The following is a 17976-nucleotide window of genomic DNA, read 5'->3' as shown; positions in this document are numbered from 1 at the left end:
TAACCGTAACTTCGCAGAAATTCCAACGCCGCCTTCACGGTCTGGCCTGCGTCTTGTCTCTCAACCCTCCTTTACTTCCCCCCATCTCTCCCCGGTCCTTGTACCAGAGTCAACTTCAAAATGGCGACCGCAGCACCCCAGCCGACCGTTGGGAACAACTCCTTCAAGGTGCGTCCCATTGTGTGAGAGGAATACTATCTGTGGGCCGTTTTCTGATAACCGGACAGGACAAGGAGAAGCCCATGGCCGTGCGAACATCCAACATTCTCGCAGCGAGAGGTAAGTCTTGGGTCCTTGCTTGGAGCTGTGACATGGAGAGGATTTGCATTGCTAACGTAGACGACAGCCGTCTCCGATGCCATCAGAACTGTACGCTTGTCCGACAAATTGTCACAGATGAGGGGCTAACATATTGAACAGTCTCTGGGACCCAGGGGAATGGACAAGATGGTAGGAACTCATCCAAATCACCTGAACTTCCACAGCTTACAAAGAGATAGATCCAAACTCCCAAGGGAAACACCATCATCGTACGGATCTCGACCCTCTCGAGCCTACACACCCCCGCCGCTAACTACCCCCGCAGACCAACGATGGAAACACCATGCTGAAGGATATGAGCGTCATGCACCCCGCCGCTAGAATGCTGGTCGACCTGAGTGCTGCCCAGGATGTCGAGGCTGGAGATGGAACCACGTCCGTCGTTGTTATTGCCGGAAGCCTGCTGGGCGCCGCAGAGCGTCTGTTGGCCAAGGGCATTCACCCCACCGTCATCTCGGAGTCCTTCCAACGAGCCGCGGGCGCTGCCGCCGATATCCTGCACAACATGTCCCGACCGATCAACCTTGCTGACCGTTCGACTCTCCTTCAAGCCGCCTCTACGTCGCTCTCCTCGAAGATTGTGGCCCAGCACTCCGGCCTTCTCGGCCCCATGGCCGTCGATTCGGTATTGAAGGTTGTCGACCCTAAGACTGCTGAGAACGTGGACCTTAGGAACATTCGGATAATCAAGAAGGTTGGCGGTACAATTGAGGATAGCGAGATGGTGGACGGCTTGGTGTTGAACCAGCCCGTCATCAAGAGCAGCGGTGGTCCCACAAGAACCGAGAAGGCCCGGATAGGCTTGATTCAGTTCCAGCTGAGCCCCCCCAAGCCTGACGTATGTTTCTCGATCCCATCATTCTATCATTTTGTCTGGAGTGCTGACGCCAGTTGTTATGTTTAGATGGAGAACCAGATTGTGGTGAACGACTACCGCCAGATGGACAAGATCCTTAAGGAAGAGCGCCAATATCTGCTCAATATGGTCAAGAAGATCCAGAAGACGAAGTGCAATGTTCTCCTCATCCAGAAGTCGATCCTCCGTGACGCCGTTAACGAATTGTCGCTTCACTTCCTTTCTCGCCTGAAAATCCTTGCGGTCAAGGACATCGAGCGTGACGAGATTGAGTTCCTGAGCAAGAGTCTGGGCTGCAAGCCCATTGCCAACATCGACTCCTTCACCGAGGACAAGCTGGGTACTGCCGACCTGGTGGAGGAGGTCCAGTCCTCCGGCGCTCGTTACGTCAAGGTCACCGGCATCAAGGCCCCCGCTGCCTCTGCCAACCAGACCGTGTCGATCGTTGCTCGTGGTGCTAACAACCTCATCCTCGACGAGGCGGAGCGTTCCTTGCACGACGCTCTGTGTGTCATCCGTTGCTTGGTCAAGAAGCGTGCCCTGATTGCGGGTGGTGGAGCTCCTGAAGTTGAGGTCGCTCACGCTCTCGCCATGCGAGCTCGTGAGCTTACCGGCACGGAGGCCATCTGTTTCAAGGCCTTTGCCGACGCCATGGAAGTGATCCCCACCACTCTCGCTGAGAACGCCGGTCTCAACTCGATCAAGGTCGTCACGGACCTGCGCCACCGTCACGCCCAGGGCCAGCACAACGCCGGTGTCAGCATTCGCAGTGGCGGTGTGAAGGACGACATCACCGAGGAGAACATTCTGCAGCCTCTCCTGGTGAGCACCAGCGCCATCGAGCTGGCAGCCGAGACGGTTAAGATGATTATGAGAATTGATGACATTGCTTTGGCGCGGTAAGCTCCGGCAGGATAAGTGGCACAGGGAAAACAGTATAGAAAAAAGTCCGGGGGTGTATTATGACAAATAATCCCATCAAAATCATACGACATTTTAAGATCGATCTACATCTGGATTTATTAATTGCAAATAGTTGCCCACTTTTGTCCGCCTGTGAAGGGCTATCAACCCGTGAAGATAATATTTGGAATCATAGTCGTCTCTTCCAACCGTACAGAAGAACTCTGCAGGATTCTTTTTGTTCTTTGTTGAGTGTAGTCGTTGGTTGGCCTTTTAAATTCACTGGCCAAACAGGATATCAGCCCCCATTCCCAATCTATGAGGTTGCTTCCTTCATCGTTTGCTAATTCATTCATTGCCTTATCGGTTGTGAATACACGCAATGGGAATCGCTTGGGCCATTAACCAAGTATAAGGGAATGACGGTCTATATAAAGCCCTTATATCCTCTTTCCTTTCCTCTCTGTTCAAATAACTTCCATCATACTTACATGGATCTAGGCCCATACCGATCCCAGAAGGCACACTACCAGATATTCTTGCAAACGGTAGGTCTCAACCTATTAGACGGTTGCGGGTCTATCGTCCGGGGTCAAATCGATGCATTATAGCCGACTGGGCTGACATCCTATCTGGATTGCGGGCTTCCATGTACAGTCAAAAGAGCTATGGCATGAGCGACACAAACCTAAGGGCCATCTGTCACCGGCCAAACAAATTGGACATCTCATCCACTGTCCTCCATTTCTTGCGGAGCCTGTGCATACAGTTAATTAGCCTCTGTGACTCAGACGAAAACCAGGGTTCAAATCACGGTGGTGACAGGAACCATCTAGTATCTTCCACTATTCTGACAATGTACTGCGATCCGTCGGCGGTGGCAGGTATCAACAGAAGTACAGCCAACACCTTCACCAGGATTACCTCAACTCCGACTCCGACGGAAACGTTCGAAGCAGCGTCTCACACTTGAAACCCTCCCGAGTGGAACACAATTAGTTGGTAACCATATGGGTCGTGAGATGTTTCGAAACGAAATGTCTCTGCTTCAGAAGATTGAGGAGCTACAAGCTGGACTTGATACCGAGATTGGTGCGACAAACCGATGACTTGCTGCTACACAACAAGAGCTTGCGGATCTCAGGGAACGGCAAGAGATACAGAGTGAAAGATAGACGGAGGTCCGCTATCAGGCATTTTTCGCCTAGCCGTCGATAACCAGCGAGAACCCAATCGCAAGAGAAAACAATCAGCCAGCTTAACGCGCTTGTGCACGGAGCAGATGTCGTTACGGACTCTCGAAGTGAAAAATATTGAGAAATGTGATAAGTTTAAAGATAAGTTCGAAGATCTTTACTCTTATTCTATGTTTATCACTCAGCATCTCGGTAAATTTGGTCTTTGTTCTTTTCAAGCAGGTGAATATGTACTAACTTGGGGTCAGATGTTGATAAAAATGGTCTCTGCGAATCACGCACTGTTACAAAGGTATAGGGGTACGAAGATGTCTGTCGACTCGCAAAAAGTATTCGATAGACTTAAGTCCTGTCTTTCATCTCAACAATCTCTGTGACGAGGTTTCGAGAGCACAGTAAAGGCAATGATCCATTATCCTGCCATTTGCCACAATGTGACCCATTTTTAGCAAACGACTTCGGTTCTAACACAATCCCGCATTGGGCACAAATGTGTTAACTGCCTGTCCTCGTGGACTGGCGTGACGGCGAGGTCCAGTACCGCGAGAGTTATCTCATGTCGCGTGTTGTTTAACTGTGGTGCCTTTGTCCCTCCATCAGTCGACTTTGGGGGAGGCAATCAAGACATGGCAGGACTATCTCCGCTGTGGATTTTCCACAAGAGCAGTCGGTCAGACAAAGGTCGCGCTCTTCTATGAATACATATGTAGCAATACATTTGATTCGTACCGGAGAAGTCGATCTGCAAAATTGAAAGATCAGAAATGGAGCTCAAGCAGTGGCCACGATGGCGGCTAAACATCACAGGTTGTTAACCGCTACCCCCTTTTTCAACCGAATTGCAGACTTTTCCGGCTACGACTCTGTTCTAGCGAGGACATATCCATCAATCTCAATAGATTCGATGAAGGTATCTCTCACGTCGTCAGACCAAAATCAAAGGTCGAGATATCAACCCCATCGGTTCAATATCATGGGGAAATATTTCCCGTGCCTATGTCCTATGTGGTTTATAATTGGGCTGGAAACTCCACATCTTGAGAAACAAGAGCAACGCAGTTCTTTAGCTCTCGGTGCTGAGAGTGCGATTTACCAAGGCTCGCCGAGGAAGTTCAGTCATCCCACAAGGCGTCTGCCGGCCTTGACACGAATATTCTCGCCCTGGTACAAAAGACCCGTCAGCTAAACCCGCCAGTCCTCTTCCCCATAAGCTCTTAGAATATGGGCATGGCATGCTTTCGTGTTGAGCTGGACGATGCGAGGATGGGCACAGCACTCATCCGAGCTCTGAAGGTGATTCGACCGTTGGACAAGGAAGAAAGAGACTCTGAGTTCCTGCCCTCGCCCATTTCTTGATCGTTTGCCTTCTGTTGATACGGCCGTTGGTTTTGCTTCATTCCCGAGGGTTATGCACTAGGTCAGAGGATTAGCTTATCATGAAGAGAGACAATGCACTAGGTCAGACAGTGTATTCCTTGAGCCCAGAGCAGGAAGTGATTCTAATGGACTACGACAAGACCCCAGGCCCGAACCAAACCAAATCGTTCGTGCGTTGTCTACATCTGCCTGGGACATAAACCTGGGCCTAAGGCGTTTCGATACGTCTCCCCTGCCGCTGGAGAACGATGCCCCTGGCTCCGCACAGGATGCCCAGGGGGGTACTATCGGGGTCTCGGACGAGGAGTCCCCCCGAACCGGTCGGCGCCCGTTCTCTCGACTTTTCTCGGCCTCCCTTGGAGGTCAAAGCCGTTCTGCACTGCCGCCTCGCTCCATCCCGGAGCCCCCCGAAGCCGCGCCCACCTCGGCCTGGTGCCTTCGATGCACGAAGGCGCTAGGGTCAAAGCCGCGGGTGGTATGCGTCCGATCGTGCACTACTAAGGTGTGCGATAAAGTTATTCGAGATTCTATTCGTCATCTGATCGAGATATATAATCATGCGGTTGCAAACACAGACGCACTTTACGCAGCAAGGGATGATAACGCGAAAGGCACCGCTCTTTCTAACGATATTGATTCGCAGTCCGAACAGGTCGAGACTGAGTCACTTAACAAAGCGATAGATGACACGGTTCGCCAGGCCGAACAGATCGAAACCTTGACAAAGCAGATTAAGTCGCTTAACAAGGTAAAAGATGACACGATTCAGAAGAACGTTTTTCTCAACGAAGCTCTTTTTGCCGCTAACAAGTTGGCGAATGACAATGAGATAAAACGACTTGAATAAATCGAAGATTTGACCACAGCAAAAAACAAGGCGGCAATGAAAGTCGAACATCTGCGCAAGGAACGGAATGACCTGATGGAGCGTATTGCGTCCCTCTCTACGGAGAATCTAGCAGCTATCATGCGGATTGACACTCTTCTGAAGGATGATACTACTGTTCGCGAGGTTACTGTCGATACATCTGACTTGCGTCCTTACAAGGATGAGATCATGCAGACTGACGAGCAGAACCTTTGCGCCGTTATGAATGCAGCTCAACCCATCATCACCTTACCACAGCCCATTATAACGGATACTGCGACGCCTACTGCGACGCCTACTTTAACGCCTACGAAGCGCCGGGGTCGTCCCGTTGGAAGCAGAAACAAAACCCGTTTGACCTAACCCCTTGACAAGGCGATTGCTTGTGGAGGATGATGCATAGCCCTGTTTAGTACGCGGATGCCGAACTGATATCAGTCAAGCGTATCATTGAGGCCTCTCGCAACGGAATGGGACGCGGTATCCGCTTTACATTCTACCCCGACATTGAGACACTGTTTAATTTTGGATGACATTGGGTAATGCTACCATGAAGTCATTGCTGGGCTTCATGGAGAACTAATCTGGCAGGATGACGGAGCTCGATATCATACTGCAAATTCTATTCAACATTACGCAACCTATGCATTTTCAACGCATGGAACAGCCCTCTTTGCCGTCCGCTCCATTGAGAAGCTTTGGTGTCTCATGAGATTGCGTATCTCAAAGCGCCGTCATAGAATCCATTCTATCACAGAATTACAATTGTTGAAGAGTGGAATATGATCGATCAAGCGGATGTTCAACGATTAACCGAAGCGATACATCGCAGGTGCTTCGAGTGTATCAAGGCACGATGGCCATACAAAACACTAAGCAGCGACAATCAATCACCTTCACATGAAGGGTGTAGGTTAAAGATTGTCTAGGCAGGGGCTTGTCGAGGGATTGAACAATATCTGGATTTACTCTGGAGACTGCTCAATGACCTATTTAGTTTTAGGCTTCGTGTGGCTGTGCCATTACTGAGATGATATAATCGATGGATTAGAAAAGACCAATGATGCAGATAAGGAGATGTAGATATCGAATGATAGATGAATGCACACTTAACCCAAAATTCATAGCTGTGTAAATGCTAAGTTCGTAGCCAAATGTCCCACATGGCTTGTCATGTCATCGCGGAGTCTGACCAAAAGGAATTACGATCCAACATGAAACGAGGGGAAAAGGGGTATAGCGTGCAAAAGCAAAATGATCACCAATGATTTGAACAGACGAGTTGACAACAAAACTCCCATTATAGACAGAACACCAAGGAAAGCTCTGCAAGGTACTTTTTCCCAAGACAGCTCCATGTTTGTGCAAAGAACAGAAAGAGGACCACTGTGTAGATCCGTAGGAACACCGACCCAACCAACAGTAAGAAATGGAAGGAGAGAAAGAGGGTTTCATCCACATGAACATCGTAATTCCGTCATCGTCGTAAGATCTTGATATGGCTGGTTGGCTTTATGCAATGATGCCCGACCCGGACGTTCCAGAGCCCCATCGGAACCGTTTCAGCCCTCCTTGAACAGCTTCCTGGCCGCACCCGGCAGTTGCTTTTCCTCCTGAAAATCCCCCATCTCCCATGGCGGAACCCATACCGCCCTCCATTCTTCCTACTTCGCGACCGAGTACATACCCGGCCGAAAAGCTGATGGCTGAGAAAAGAACCACTACGCCGGCACTGATGACCCACGTCATGATGGTTGGGCTGCCGGCAGAGTCGGCTGTGGCGGTATGACGGCTCTTCTTGGAAGATGAACGACGATCTTTAGGGGAGCTAGACCGCCGTTTGATCTTGGGTGAGTTGGGTGCTGAATAGGCTGCCATAGGTGCTGACGGTTGTCTTGGCCGCGGTGACTTGGTAGAATCATGGGTCTCGGCGGCAGACGCGACCGCCTCTTCACCGACCTCGTCTCCCATAGCCACCGACTCTGGCACGAGCCGAAAGGAGGCTGGCTGTGCCCGAGAGGGACCAGGCTGTGGAGGTTGAGAAGGTTGCGAGTCATGTTTAGGTAAACCGCGCGCCGCCGCGGCACAGGAGAGTAGAGTGGACAGGCTGGCGCGGAGGGCGGCATCGTGATCGGCGTGGTGAGAAGGAGAGATCATGTTGTACGGACTATGCTGTTGCTGCGACAATCTTCGAGCCGACCGGATACTGGCCTGGGAGTTTCTTCGGATTGCGGTCCGACGGCTGCAGTTCGACACCTCGCTTGGCTGAGAACGACGTCGCTCTAGAGGCCTCGTCCAGGATGGGTCTTGCGACGCAGGAGGATGCGAAAAGACGTTGGGCTGCGGAACGAAGGGGGATGAGCTGATTCGCATCCCTAATGCAGTGGAGTTATCATCGTCATCAGTCGAGGGGGCGTCGTCCGACACAGGTGCTGACGGGCCCATTCCTGTCAGGGATGGAACCTCCAGCGGGCGGCGGGCCACATCCTCATTTGAACTGCTCAAGACACGGTCCGACTCGCTTTCACTTTCTTCATATTCGTCCTGACTACTGCTTTGCTCGCGGGACGAGTAATCGACCTGGGCCGTGGTGACGGCAGCCAGATGTTGCAGGCGACGTCGTGTGCTACGACGATGGTATGGTCGAGATCCATTTTGCTCGACACGGAGACCGGTGGTGATAATGTCATCGTTGGTGGCAGCGGACGACAGGGAGGAGGATGAGGGCTGGGAGGAGACCTCGATCCATGAATCTATATAATACTGCAGTGAGTACATGTTGGCAAAGTAATCCGGCGGTGAAAACGGTCGTGAAACTGCATGCATGGTGCAACGTGCAGGAGAGATCGTCGGGAAGTAACGGCGGGAGTAAGATATCTATCGTGGAGAGAAACCAAAACAAGCATCACGTACCTTCTGATCTCGTGGGCGCAACACCAGATGGCGAGCGTGACGGCAGGGGGTTACGCTGCTGATGAGCCTCTCGCGTCATCCGTGGTCGAGGCTCGTCCTGCACCTGACCCAGGAGGTCATAGTGGTTGGGCTGCATGGTGCTGGAATGGGGACAAGAGAGAAGGACGAGTACGAAGGGGAAGAGAGAGATGGAATAAAATGTACGGAGGAAGCGAAAGGAGACAAATAAAAGGGATCAAAGAGGGGAACAATCAGACCACTGGAAGGAAGGGAGCGGTCAAGCAGCGATCGATGCAAGAATCAATCAATCGGCAATGAGGGGGTGGGCCCTGATTATCTTATCTTTTGGGCGATGAAGCGGTTCTTTGCAGATCGTTGGGCTGGGGTCTTTGGAGTTTGGACTGGACTATGCACGCGATCCACTCTGCGCGAGAGATAGACAAAGGACAGCTCGATGGAAAGAGGGGTCGACAGAGGGATCGGACTGGACAGAAAGACAGAAAGAAAGGAAGGTTCAGGAGGAGAGAAAGTCAACAAGACGAGGGCAGTTCCTAAGTAACAATGAGTGGTTGCCTTCGATCAGCAGACGGCCGACAGCTGACTTGTCCTGCCGCCGCGGATCATCGGCAGGCCTCCTCTGATGGTTCGATGATCTTCCACAAGGATGAGGGGAGATGTCGTCACCGCAAAGATGATGGGAGAAGCAATAAAAATAGGATGGTCTGGGTTCACGAGAAAGACCAGATGGAAGGAGAGGGGAAAATCAGCCGATGCGCGACGAGGAACAAAGACGGGGATGCCAAGACTCCCGTCACGTTGTTTGGTCAGCCACTTTGCAGCCAATCAGTCAGTTATAGGGAATTATATATAGTTATAGGTAGTCATAGGTAGTTACCACGAGTGACCTACTACTTTAAGTTACTTCTATACAAGATCATAGTAAATTGAAGTCGTAAATTAGTTATCCGGGTCTAATATAACAATATCCCAGCTCATCGGAATAACAACGTAAGAACTTTTTTCAGATCGCAAACAAAGATAATCCTACAAACTTTTCTTCGTACCGTCTCACCTCATACTTAGAAGGTCACCTTGGTTCCCTTGTACTCAGGGATGGAGCCACGGCCACGGTTGGGAGGACCACCGCCGCCGCGTCCGCCAAAGCCTCCACGGCCGCCACGACCTCCGCGGCCACCACCGCGAGGACCGCCGCCACCGCGGGGAGCACCGCCGCCGTTGTTGGCACGGGGAGCGCTGAAGTCCAGACGAACCGGGCGGCCGTCAATCTCGGCACCGCTGCAGTCGTTGAAGGCCTGGCGGGCCTCCTCGACGGAAGCGTACTGAACGTAACCGAAGCCCTTGGGCTGGCCGGAGTCGGGGTGGGTGGGCAGGCGAATGCCCATGATGCTACCGCTGTTTCCGAACACCTCGCTGATCGAGTCCTCGGTGGCGCTGAAGGGAAGGTTGCCGAGGAAAAGGGTGTCGCTCTCGGGGCTGGCCTGGTCACCGAAAGAACGGGCGCGAGCCTGAGCCCGGTCCTTACCACCGGCGTCCTTGTTGGCCGGGCGGCCAGTGGCGTAGTCAAGGTTGATCGTACGGCCGTCAATCTCAGTGCCCTTCTTGGCCTCGTAGGCCTTGGCGGAGTCGACGTTGTTGGAGAATTCGACGTATCCGAATCTGGTCAGAGTTAGCACCGTGCCCAAAATAATCTATAGACCACTTGGGGGCAGAGAACTTACCCGCGAGAGCGGCCAGTGTCACGCTCGGTCATGATGCGCACACCAGTGAGATCACCAAAGCCCTCGAACTCCTGGTGGAGCCAGTCCTCGGTCACATTCCACGAAAGGTTACCAACGAAGAGGTTGGCCGAGGCACCGCCAGCGGGCTCTTCGGTCTTGGACTTCTTGGGAGTAGAGGATTCCTCCTCATCATCAGCCTTGCGCTTCTTGGAGTCCTTGGCGGACTCCTCGCTGTCGGACTCAGAGTCCGAAGAGTCAGAGCCAGACTCGGAGTCAGAAGAGTCGGAGTCGGAGGAAGACTGTAGATGGGTCTTGGTCAGCGTTTAGTCCGTAACTATCAGTAAGATGTTTGTCAAACGCACCTTCTCAGTCTTCTTGGCCTTGGCAGGAGCCTCCTCCTCGCTCTCGGAGTCGGAGCCAGACTCGGACTCAGAGTCGCTGGAGTCCTTCTTGGCAGCAGCCTTAGGAGCCTCCTTCTTGTCGGAGTCAGAGTCCGACTCGGAATCGGAAGACTCAGAGTCAGAGGACTCGGCCTTCTTGGCAGGCTTCTTCTGCTCCTTCTTGGGGGCAGGCTTCTCCTCCTCAGACTCAGAGTCGGAAGAGTCAGAAGACTCGGAAGAGGACTCCTCCTTCTTCTCGGCCTTCTTGCCCTTCTTGGGCTCCTCGGCCTTCTTCTGCTGCTTCTTGGGGGCAGGCTTCTCCTCCTCACTCTCGCTGCTAGAAGAAGCATCCTCCATGTCCTCGTCGCTGTCAGACGACTCAGACTCGGAAGAAGACTCAGCCTTCTTGGCGGGCTTCTTCTGCTCCTTCTTCACCTCCTTCTTGGCAGGCTTCTTCTTCTCATCCTCGCTCTCGCTCTCACTCTCGCTGGAGCTGGAGCTCGACTTCATCTCCTCATCGCTGTCGGACTCAGACTCGGAGCTGCTACTAGGAGTAGGCTCCTTCTTCTTGCTCTTGGACTTCTTCTCCTTGGTGGCCAGGTCGCGAGCGATCTGCTTGCTCTTGGCCTTAGGAGACTGAGAAGACTTGGTCACACCAGCATCCTTGACCTTGCTCAAGGACTTGTCAACGGGCTTCTCGCCGCCCTTCTTGGAAACCGACTTGGTCTTAGACATTTTGGAACTGGAAAGAGAGAGCGGTTAGTACGAACAGGCAGCAAAAAAATCTCGACGGGTGGCAGGTGACACAAACCAAATTTAGATAATCCGTAGGATAGAAACCGACAGAAAAACTCAAATGGTGCGGCAGATTCAACACGATCCCACAATCACCCGATTTAATCTCGACACGAAGGAAGAGATTTTTAGCACAGATACCCACAGGTAACCCACAACTGACAATGTTCAAGCCCACAAGAGACGGACAGGAAATATGCAACCGTCTATAGATGAAACCCACGAGAGTAACCCACAGATCCCACAGGAAAAGGTATGCGATATGCCACAGCCCACAGCCCTCAAATGTAAAAAGCCCACAGGATGTCTGTTGAAGTGTACCTAGTAAGATACGCTACTGTGTCAGTGAGAAAGACCTAAGATGAAAAGATCCTAGATCTAGTAAGATGAAAGAGATGATGGGGAAGGTGAGGTATGAAGAGAAGAAGAAAAAGAGAAAAGAGAAGAGGAGATGGGGGGATTAAAAGGAAGAAAATTTCAGGAACTGCCAGCTCCGATAAGAGAAAAAAAAAAAAAAAAAAAAAAAAAAAAAAAAACTGGGGGTTGGCAAAAATTTCTTTTGCACACCGCCTGCCGCACGTTGCCTGGTCTGGGCACGTCTACCCGCTGGAACAGTGGAGACCTGGAAGGTACTGGTTCGTCCGTGGCCAATCGCTGCGGCCGAAGTGTCACCCCCCGGTACCCAGCGTTACTCCGGAGCTTCTTCCTTGACTGTCAACTTCAAGCTGGCGACTTCGTTCTCCCGCCCCTCCTCCATTCGGTCTCGAGTCTCTGCACCACCAACCCATTACCGTTGTCTATCACGCATAGTCAATGGAAGAGTTTCAGTGATCTCTCGGTTTCAGATTCAACATGGCTCCTCCCAATCCCTCTCATCGCCCACGGAAGAAGAGAAAGTTCGCTTCCTCGTTGGCCGGGTCCAATGACTCCCTGATCTTGGAGACGGATGGAAAGTCCTCTCCAGCATTTCCCTTGGTTTCTTTTCTATGGGCTGCTCGGGCAGGGGTCTCCCAATGGCTTGTTCTGCCCCTCATCTTGATGGCGGTGGGTCTCTTTCGCTGGGCTGTCAGTCTTTGGGGATACTCTGGTAGGTGGAAAGGGCAGAACGCCGAAACCCTTTTGACTCGGAATGTCACGATGCTCATCTTGTTTAGGGTTCAAAATACCTCCAATGCATGGTGACTTCGAAGCGCAGAGACATTGGATGGAATTGACGATCCACCTACCTATGTCGAAATGGTACACGTATGATTTGCAGTACTGGGGTCTGGATTACCCGCCATTGACGGCTTATCATAGCTGGCTGCTAGGTAAAATGTATGGGAATGTCTCATGGTTTCTGCGAATTTTGTAAATGCTAACGATGAGAAGTGGTTCCCTTTTCGACCCCGCCTGGTTTGCGCTAGACGCATCCCGTGGCTTCGAGGACCCCCAGTTGAAAGTGTTCATGCGCGCAACCGTGGTTATTTCCGAATACCTCATCTATATCCCCGCCGTTGTCAATTTCCTGCGCCGCTTTACTCGCATGCAGGACGTTCCTGTGTGGTCGGCTTCGGTTGCCCTCGTTGCCATCCTGCTCCAACCATCAACCATACTTATCGATCACGGCCACTTTCAATACAACACCGTGATGCTAGGACTTGTCGTCGCGAGCTTGGATGCTATACTTGCTGGTCGCATGCTCTGGGCCTGCATTTTCTTTGTGGGTGCTCTGGGCTTCAAGCAGATGGCACTCTATTATGCTCCGGTCATGTTCGCTTTTCTTCTGGGCGTCTGCATTTTCCCGAAGATCCGCATCCTCCGGCTCCTTTGCATTTCCATCGTCACGCTTGCTGCTTTTGCGGTTCTTCTTGCGCCACTGTTAGTGGGAGTTGCCAATGCCGATTCCCTAAAAATCTTGGCTTCGCTTCCACAGCCTCCGCTGTTGCAGAAAATTCCAATTGACTTGGACAAGAGCTCTTTGCTCTATGCGCCCTTGTTCCAATTGACCCAGATTATTCACCGAGTCTTTCCCTTCGCCCGTGGCTTGTTCGAAGACAAGGTTGCGAATGCTTGGTGTGCCATTCATACCTTTTACAAGCTTCATCGGTTCGAAGCAAGTCTTCTCCAGCAAGTGTCTCTTGGTGCCACACTGGCATCCATCTTGATTCCCTGTGCCATCGTCTTCCGGCACCCGCGCGCTTCGCTTCTCCTTCCCGCACTCTCTTGCGTGGCTTGGGGATTCTTCTTGTTTTCGTTCCAGGTGCATGAAAAGAGCGTCCTACTGCCTCTGCTCCCTATGACACTTCTTCTTGCCGGTGACGGGGGACTGACCAAAGAGACTCGCGCATGGGTGGGATGGGCCAACATGCTTGGATCTTGGACTATGTATCCCCTGCTCAAACGCGACGAGCTTCGGGTGCCCTACTTTGTTATGTCGCTCCTGTGGGCTTATCTGCTCGGTCTTCCGCCGACATCGCTGGAAATCTTCCGCACCCGACCCACCTCGGACGATTCGGGCCCACGTTCCGGACTTCACATCCTCACCAAGCTTCTTCACCTGTCCTTTTACCTGGTGATGGTTGGGTGGCATGTGGTAGAGGCATTCGTTCCTCCCCCGCCTGGAAAGCCGGATTTGTGGGTGGTGCTCAACGTCCTCGTCGGCGCCGGAGGTTTCGGTATTGCGTACCTTTGGTGTTTGTCGAAATTCATCTCCCAGTGCTGTTTGATTGACCGCAAAACGGCGGAGGAGACCCGAAAGAAGACGCAATAAAGGCCAAAAGTGTTTTTATATACTTAGATTAAAATCTAACCAATGATACCCAGTTTCAATTCATTACTGAGCGGCGCTCACCATATCCCGCTTTTCCTCTTAAAATCTTCTAAAGAGACGGATAGGAAGCAACTCAAACGTATCAACACATGGATCAAAATCCTAATTTACATCTATCTATAGCACAAGAAAGGAGATATATCTCATAGGTAATATACAACGCAGCCCAAACCCAAACACCTTGCAGAAAAAGCGAACAGCTGCATGCACGTATGCACATGCGACCAATTGACAGGACCGAATCCCTCGAATCAGCCCCGTTATCCCATCAACGGCGCAAGACCGGAATGGTCCCAACGGAATCTAGACCTTGAAGCCGAATCCAGCCATGCAGGACTTGTACTGGTCAATGGTGGATTTGCATTCCTGCGTCGGATCGTCGGATTTCGAGAACAGCATGCAGTCGTCCCGGGCCGTCTTTTCAGTCTTGCAAACGCAGCAAGGCTGTGGTGGCGGATATGCGTCAGTCCAGGGCGAGTCCGGAGCCGGTATCGCAAAGTGAGGTTGTTGGCTCAACGTACCTTGGGCTTTTCGGCGGGCGCGGCTTGGGCAGCGGCAGTGGGGGCAGGAGGAGCCTGTTCAACCGGGCCTAGATAGGAAGAATGGGAAGTTAGTTGTTTGGTTATATTTGACTTTTGGAGTAGTTCTGGAGACTCTTGGTGGCTTGAGATGCGGAGAGCGGCGGGGACGAAGGAAGACTTACCGCTGGAAGAACCGAAGAGAGAAGACATTGTGGGAGGTTGGGGAAGGATGATGATAGCGAAAGACAGGAATTGCACGAGAGTCGCAGCAATCGAGGAGGCAGCCAGAGAGAAAAGACGGCGCTGAATAATGCAAAATGACGATGCGCCGGGCTGCGCAGTTGGTCGCTGCAGCCGCCCGTAGCGGGCGATCGGCGCCAACCGGAAGCGGACTAGCGCGGGACGGCGGCATCCCAAGAATCTCCAATCCGCCTTTTAGTTTGCCGGCGGTGTTTTTCTCGCTTTTTTTTTCGCCGCCACGCTCGCATTCTTTCACCACATTCTTTATTCCTGTCCCTGGTTTTCATAGACCCTGCGGCTTTGTCTTACGCCCGTTGCAAAAGTCTGCTCGTTTTTGACTTTTGGCTCTCGTCGAATTGCGATCTGCAATCTTGATCTTCTTCCACCCCTGAATTTTACCCCGCCATGGCCCCTCCAAAGGTCTTTTCTCTCGAAGGCAAAGGCCTCAAGCTCGACACTGCCGAGGATGTCGAGGCCCATATCAAGCCCTTGCTGGAGAGCACCGACTACACTGAGATTCGTCTCGGCGGCAACACTTTCGGCGTCACGGCCTGTGAGCGCTTTGCTGCTGCCTTCTCTACGCAGAAGACCCTCGAAGTGGCCGAGTTGGCCGACATCTTCACCTCGCGTCTGATCGAAGAGATCCCCGATGCTCTGACCCATCTGCTGAACGCCCTTCTCGCGATTCCCTCCCTCCACACCGTCAACCTTTCCGACAATGCATTCGGCAAGCGCACCTCGAAGCCTCTCGTCGACTTCCTCTCCCGTCACGTTCCGCTGCGCCACCTGATCCTCAACAACAACGGTATGGGTCCCGACGCGGGTGCCGAGATTGCCGATGCCCTGAAGGAGCTGGCCCAGCGCAAGGAGGAGGCCCGCAAGGCCGGCAAGGAGGTCGCCCCTCTGGAGAGCATCGTCTGTGGTCGGAATCGTCTGGAGAACGGCAGTATGGCCGCCTGGGCTCGTGCCTACGAGGTGCATGCCGCCGGAATGCGCTCCGTGAAGATGACCCAGAATGGTATCCGCCAGGAGGGTATCTCTCTGCTCATTCGTGAGGGTCTCCGCCACGCCAGCGGCCTGGAGGTTCTCGACCTGCAGGACAACACCTTCACTATCATGGGATCCACCGCGCTCGCCGAGGTGCTCCCGGGATGGCCCGCTCTGCGCGAACTCGGTGTCGGTGACTGCCTGCTCTCTCCTCGCGGCGGTGTCAAGGTTGCTCAGGCTCTGGCGGCCGCTAAGAACGAGAAGCTGGAGATCCTGCGTCTGCAGTACAACGACATCACCGCCGAAGGTGTCAAGCAGTTCCTGCATGCGACCAAGACCGCTCTGCCGTCGCTGCGCCGCATCGAGTTGAACGGCAACAAGTTCATGGAGGAGGATGACAATATTACCGAGCTGCGTGAGATCCTAGAGAGCCGACAGGAGGAGCACGGCAAGGATGATGACCCTGAGGACATGTGGGGCGTCGACGAGCTGGATGAGCTTGAGGAGGAGAGTGACGAGGAGGAGGAAGAGGAGGAAGAGGAAGAGGAGGAGCACAAGGCCGAGAAGGTTGTCGAGGACGCCACTCGAGCCGAGAACGAGAAGGTCGCCCAGAAGCAAGACAAAGAGGTGGACGAGCTTGCCGCCGCTCTTGGAAAGACTGGCCTGTAAAGGCAGGATACCGGTTCTTCAATAGATCAACACCCCCGTCCGCATTCAACTCCTCCGCTTTTTCGTCTTATGACCCCGATATAACGACAGGAGCTGCTCGCGTGCGGAAGAAATATCACAGTGCGTGTGACCGATGGCGTGTCTAGCCTGACGCAGTCTTTGATGCGTCGAGCTCCTCGCACTTGATGATCATTCGAAATGCATCTCCAGCATTGGCCCCTGCAGGAGTCAGTCAACGCAGGCGATGATAATACCATGGATCATTCCTCGATATTCCCACCCGCCGCGAGTTACCTCACCTGCCTTTCGCAATTAGATCAGCCCAGACCAATGTCCCTTATGCTTTGATGTCCAGCACTTTTTTTTTCTCTTCGTTGATTTTGAAACTTGCTCCAAGACATTGAATAGAATATCCCAGCATTGGCTAGTCGAATTTTATCACCACGAGAAAACATCCTACCCCTTGTCATGATGTATATAATGAATCAGAAAACGAATGATGTGCAACAGTTGGTCTTCCGTCGATTAAGTACTTGAAACTGGGCCAACGGCTCGGAGTAAATCGTCGGTATGCAGCAATTCTGTAGCTGTAACACGAAGACTACCATAGCTCTTTTGTACTTAGCAGAATCCTTAGTTACACTTCCAATGTAGTAAGAACAATATTGTACGTGGTAAAACGTAACCCTCTAACAGGATTAACCAAGTCCATCCCATCCATATGATGTCATCTCCACCCCATCCCATCCCATCCTCTACACACCTACACCTACCTCCTCCATCCTTCCTTTCTCCCTCCATCCATCCTACGAAGAAGAAAAAAAGCTCCCTCACTGACAAAAACAAGACAACTCCAAAAGCCAAAAATGACCCTAAAACCCCTCGTCCTCTCCCGCATCCACACCCTCTGCACCACATTCAGCGACCCGTCGTCCTCGCTCCCCTCTCTGCTCTCAAACTTCACCACCTCGGAGCCCTGGGCCTTCGAACACGGACTCCCCGCTTTGGCGCCCTTCCTGGGCCGCAAGTTCAGCGGCATCGAGGGGCTCACGAGATACTTTACGCTGTTGGCCGAGACGCTGGAGATCGAGTGGATGCGGGTTGAGGGGGAGGAGGGGTGGGTTGTTGATGTTGATGTTGATGGGGATAGTCATGGGATAATGAAGGTGTCGTTGCGCGGAGAGGCGCGGTTTCGATGGAAGAGTACGGGGCAGGCGTGGGAGGAGGGGTTTGCGTATCGGATTGGGTTGGTTGATGAGGGCGAGGGTGCAGGTGCAGGGGCAGGGGCAGGGGCCGAGGGAGATGGGAATAGGGTGAAGGTGAAGGAGTATGAGGTGTGGGCGGATACGGGGGCGGCTTATTTAGCGAGGAAGGGGGAGTTGGATCGATTGGAGTAATT

At 52.5% G+C, this 17976-nt stretch overlaps 8 protein-coding genes across 8 annotated transcripts; 5 read left to right on the top strand and 3 right to left on the bottom strand.

Annotated features, from left to right (window-relative positions):
• The first annotated feature begins 52 nt into the window (after positions 1 to 52).
• Positions 53 to 2259, top strand: P170DRAFT_453937 (chaperonin-containing T-complex subunit CCT4). Its single transcript, XM_024851400.1, has 7 exons — positions 53 to 168; positions 228 to 279; positions 347 to 369; positions 421 to 450; positions 501 to 530; positions 587 to 1159; positions 1226 to 2259. Exons 1-7 carry the CDS (start codon positions 121 to 123, stop codon positions 2078 to 2080), a joined length of 1611 nt encoding a protein of 536 aa, XP_024707926.1. The 5' UTR covers positions 53 to 120; the 3' UTR covers positions 2081 to 2259.
• A 4774-nt stretch (positions 2260 to 7033) lies between these two features.
• Positions 7034 to 8570, bottom strand: P170DRAFT_349060 (uncharacterized protein; the record flags this gene model as incomplete). Its single annotated transcript, XM_024843715.1, has 2 exons — positions 7034 to 8274; positions 8435 to 8570. The coding sequence occupies 2 exons, from the start codon at positions 8568 to 8570 to the stop codon at positions 7034 to 7036; spliced, it is 1377 nt and encodes a 458-aa protein (XP_024707925.1).
• A 943-nt stretch (positions 8571 to 9513) lies between these two features.
• Positions 9514 to 10328, bottom strand: P170DRAFT_351792 (RNA-binding domain-containing protein; the record flags this gene model as incomplete). Its single annotated transcript, XM_024843891.1, has 2 exons — positions 9514 to 10111; positions 10174 to 10328. Coding segments are annotated over 2 exons (753 nt in total), but the record flags the coding sequence as incomplete, so codon positions are not given.
• On the top strand, positions 10187 to 11527 carry P170DRAFT_107816 (uncharacterized protein). Its single transcript, XM_024842304.1, has 2 exons — positions 10187 to 11311; positions 11374 to 11527. The coding sequence occupies exon 1, from the start codon at positions 10519 to 10521 to the stop codon at positions 11191 to 11193; it is 675 nt and encodes a 224-aa protein (XP_024707923.1). The 5' UTR covers positions 10187 to 10518; the 3' UTR covers positions 11194 to 11311; positions 11374 to 11527.
• Positions 11528 to 12080: 553 nt separating this feature from the next.
• P170DRAFT_507376 (dolichyl-P-Glc:Man(9)GlcNAc(2)-PP-dolichol alpha-1,3-glucosyltransferase ALG6) lies at positions 12081 to 14104 on the top strand. Its single transcript, XM_024854479.1, has 3 exons — positions 12081 to 12435; positions 12503 to 12665; positions 12720 to 14104. The coding sequence occupies exons 1-3, from the start codon at positions 12201 to 12203 to the stop codon at positions 14098 to 14100; spliced, it is 1779 nt and encodes a 592-aa protein (XP_024707922.1). The 5' UTR covers positions 12081 to 12200; the 3' UTR covers positions 14101 to 14104.
• A 136-nt stretch (positions 14105 to 14240) lies between these two features.
• Positions 14241 to 14900, bottom strand: P170DRAFT_434333 (copper metallochaperone COX17). The gene is made up of 3 exons (XM_024848692.1): positions 14864 to 14900; positions 14682 to 14749; positions 14241 to 14604 (listed from the first exon to the last, which is right to left on the bottom strand). The coding sequence occupies exons 1-3, from the start codon at positions 14889 to 14891 to the stop codon at positions 14464 to 14466; spliced, it is 237 nt and encodes a 78-aa protein (XP_024707921.1). The 5' UTR covers positions 14892 to 14900; the 3' UTR covers positions 14241 to 14463.
• Positions 14901 to 15326: 426 nt separating this feature from the next.
• Positions 15327 to 16577, top strand: P170DRAFT_472507 (GTPase-activating protein RNA1; the record flags this gene model as incomplete). Its single annotated transcript, XM_024852951.1, has 1 exon — positions 15327 to 16577. One exon carries the CDS (start codon positions 15327 to 15329, stop codon positions 16575 to 16577), a length of 1251 nt encoding a protein of 416 aa, XP_024707920.1.
• Positions 16578 to 17349: 772 nt separating this feature from the next.
• On the top strand, positions 17350 to 17974 carry P170DRAFT_507373 (uncharacterized protein; the record flags this gene model as incomplete). Its single annotated transcript, XM_024854478.1, has 1 exon — positions 17350 to 17974. The coding sequence occupies exon 1, from the start codon at positions 17444 to 17446 to the stop codon at positions 17972 to 17974; it is 531 nt and encodes a 176-aa protein (XP_024707919.1). The 5' UTR covers positions 17350 to 17443.
• Between the last annotated feature and the right edge of the window lie 2 nt (positions 17975 to 17976).

This window comes from Aspergillus steynii (genome assembly GCF_002849105.1).
Source record: "Aspergillus steynii IBT 23096 chromosome Unknown P170scaffold_2, whole genome shotgun sequence".
Taxonomy (NCBI): domain Eukaryota; kingdom Fungi; phylum Ascomycota; class Eurotiomycetes; order Eurotiales; family Aspergillaceae; genus Aspergillus; species Aspergillus steynii.
This window is presented reverse-complemented; position numbering and strand designations above follow the sequence as displayed.

Excerpts from the sequence above, each read along its gene's own strand:
- P170DRAFT_453937 (XM_024851400.1), top strand. The coding sequence starts at position 121 with ATGGCGACCGCAGCACCCCAGCCGACCGTTGGGAACAACTCCTTCAAG. Across the intron at positions 451-500 it reads CCAGGGGAATGGACAAGATG|ATCCAAACTCCCAAGGGAAA; the intron begins GTAGGAACTCAT and ends ACAAAGAGATAG. Across the intron at positions 1,160-1,225 it reads TGAGCCCCCCCAAGCCTGAC|ATGGAGAACCAGATTGTGGT; the intron begins GTATGTTTCTCG and ends TGTTATGTTTAG.
- P170DRAFT_107816 (XM_024842304.1), top strand. The coding sequence starts at position 10,519 with ATGTTTGTCAAACGCACCTTCTCAGTCTTCTTGGCCTTGGCAGGAGCC.
- P170DRAFT_507376 (XM_024854479.1), top strand. The coding sequence starts at position 12,201 with ATGGCTCCTCCCAATCCCTCTCATCGCCCACGGAAGAAGAGAAAGTTC. Across the intron at positions 12,436-12,502 it reads CAGTCTTTGGGGATACTCTG|GGTTCAAAATACCTCCAATG; the intron begins GTAGGTGGAAAG and ends CATCTTGTTTAG. Across the intron at positions 12,666-12,719 it reads AGCTGGCTGCTAGGTAAAAT|TGGTTCCCTTTTCGACCCCG; the intron begins GTATGGGAATGT and ends AACGATGAGAAG.
- P170DRAFT_434333 (XM_024848692.1), bottom strand. The coding sequence starts at position 14,891 with ATGTCTTCTCTCTTCGGTTCTTCCAGCG. Across the intron at positions 14,750-14,863 it reads TCTCTTCGGTTCTTCCAGCG|GCCCGGTTGAACAGGCTCCT; the intron begins GTAAGTCTTCCT and ends CTTCCTATCTAG. Across the intron at positions 14,605-14,681 it reads CGCCCGCCGAAAAGCCCAAG|CCTTGCTGCGTTTGCAAGAC; the intron begins GTACGTTGAGCC and ends CCGCCACCACAG.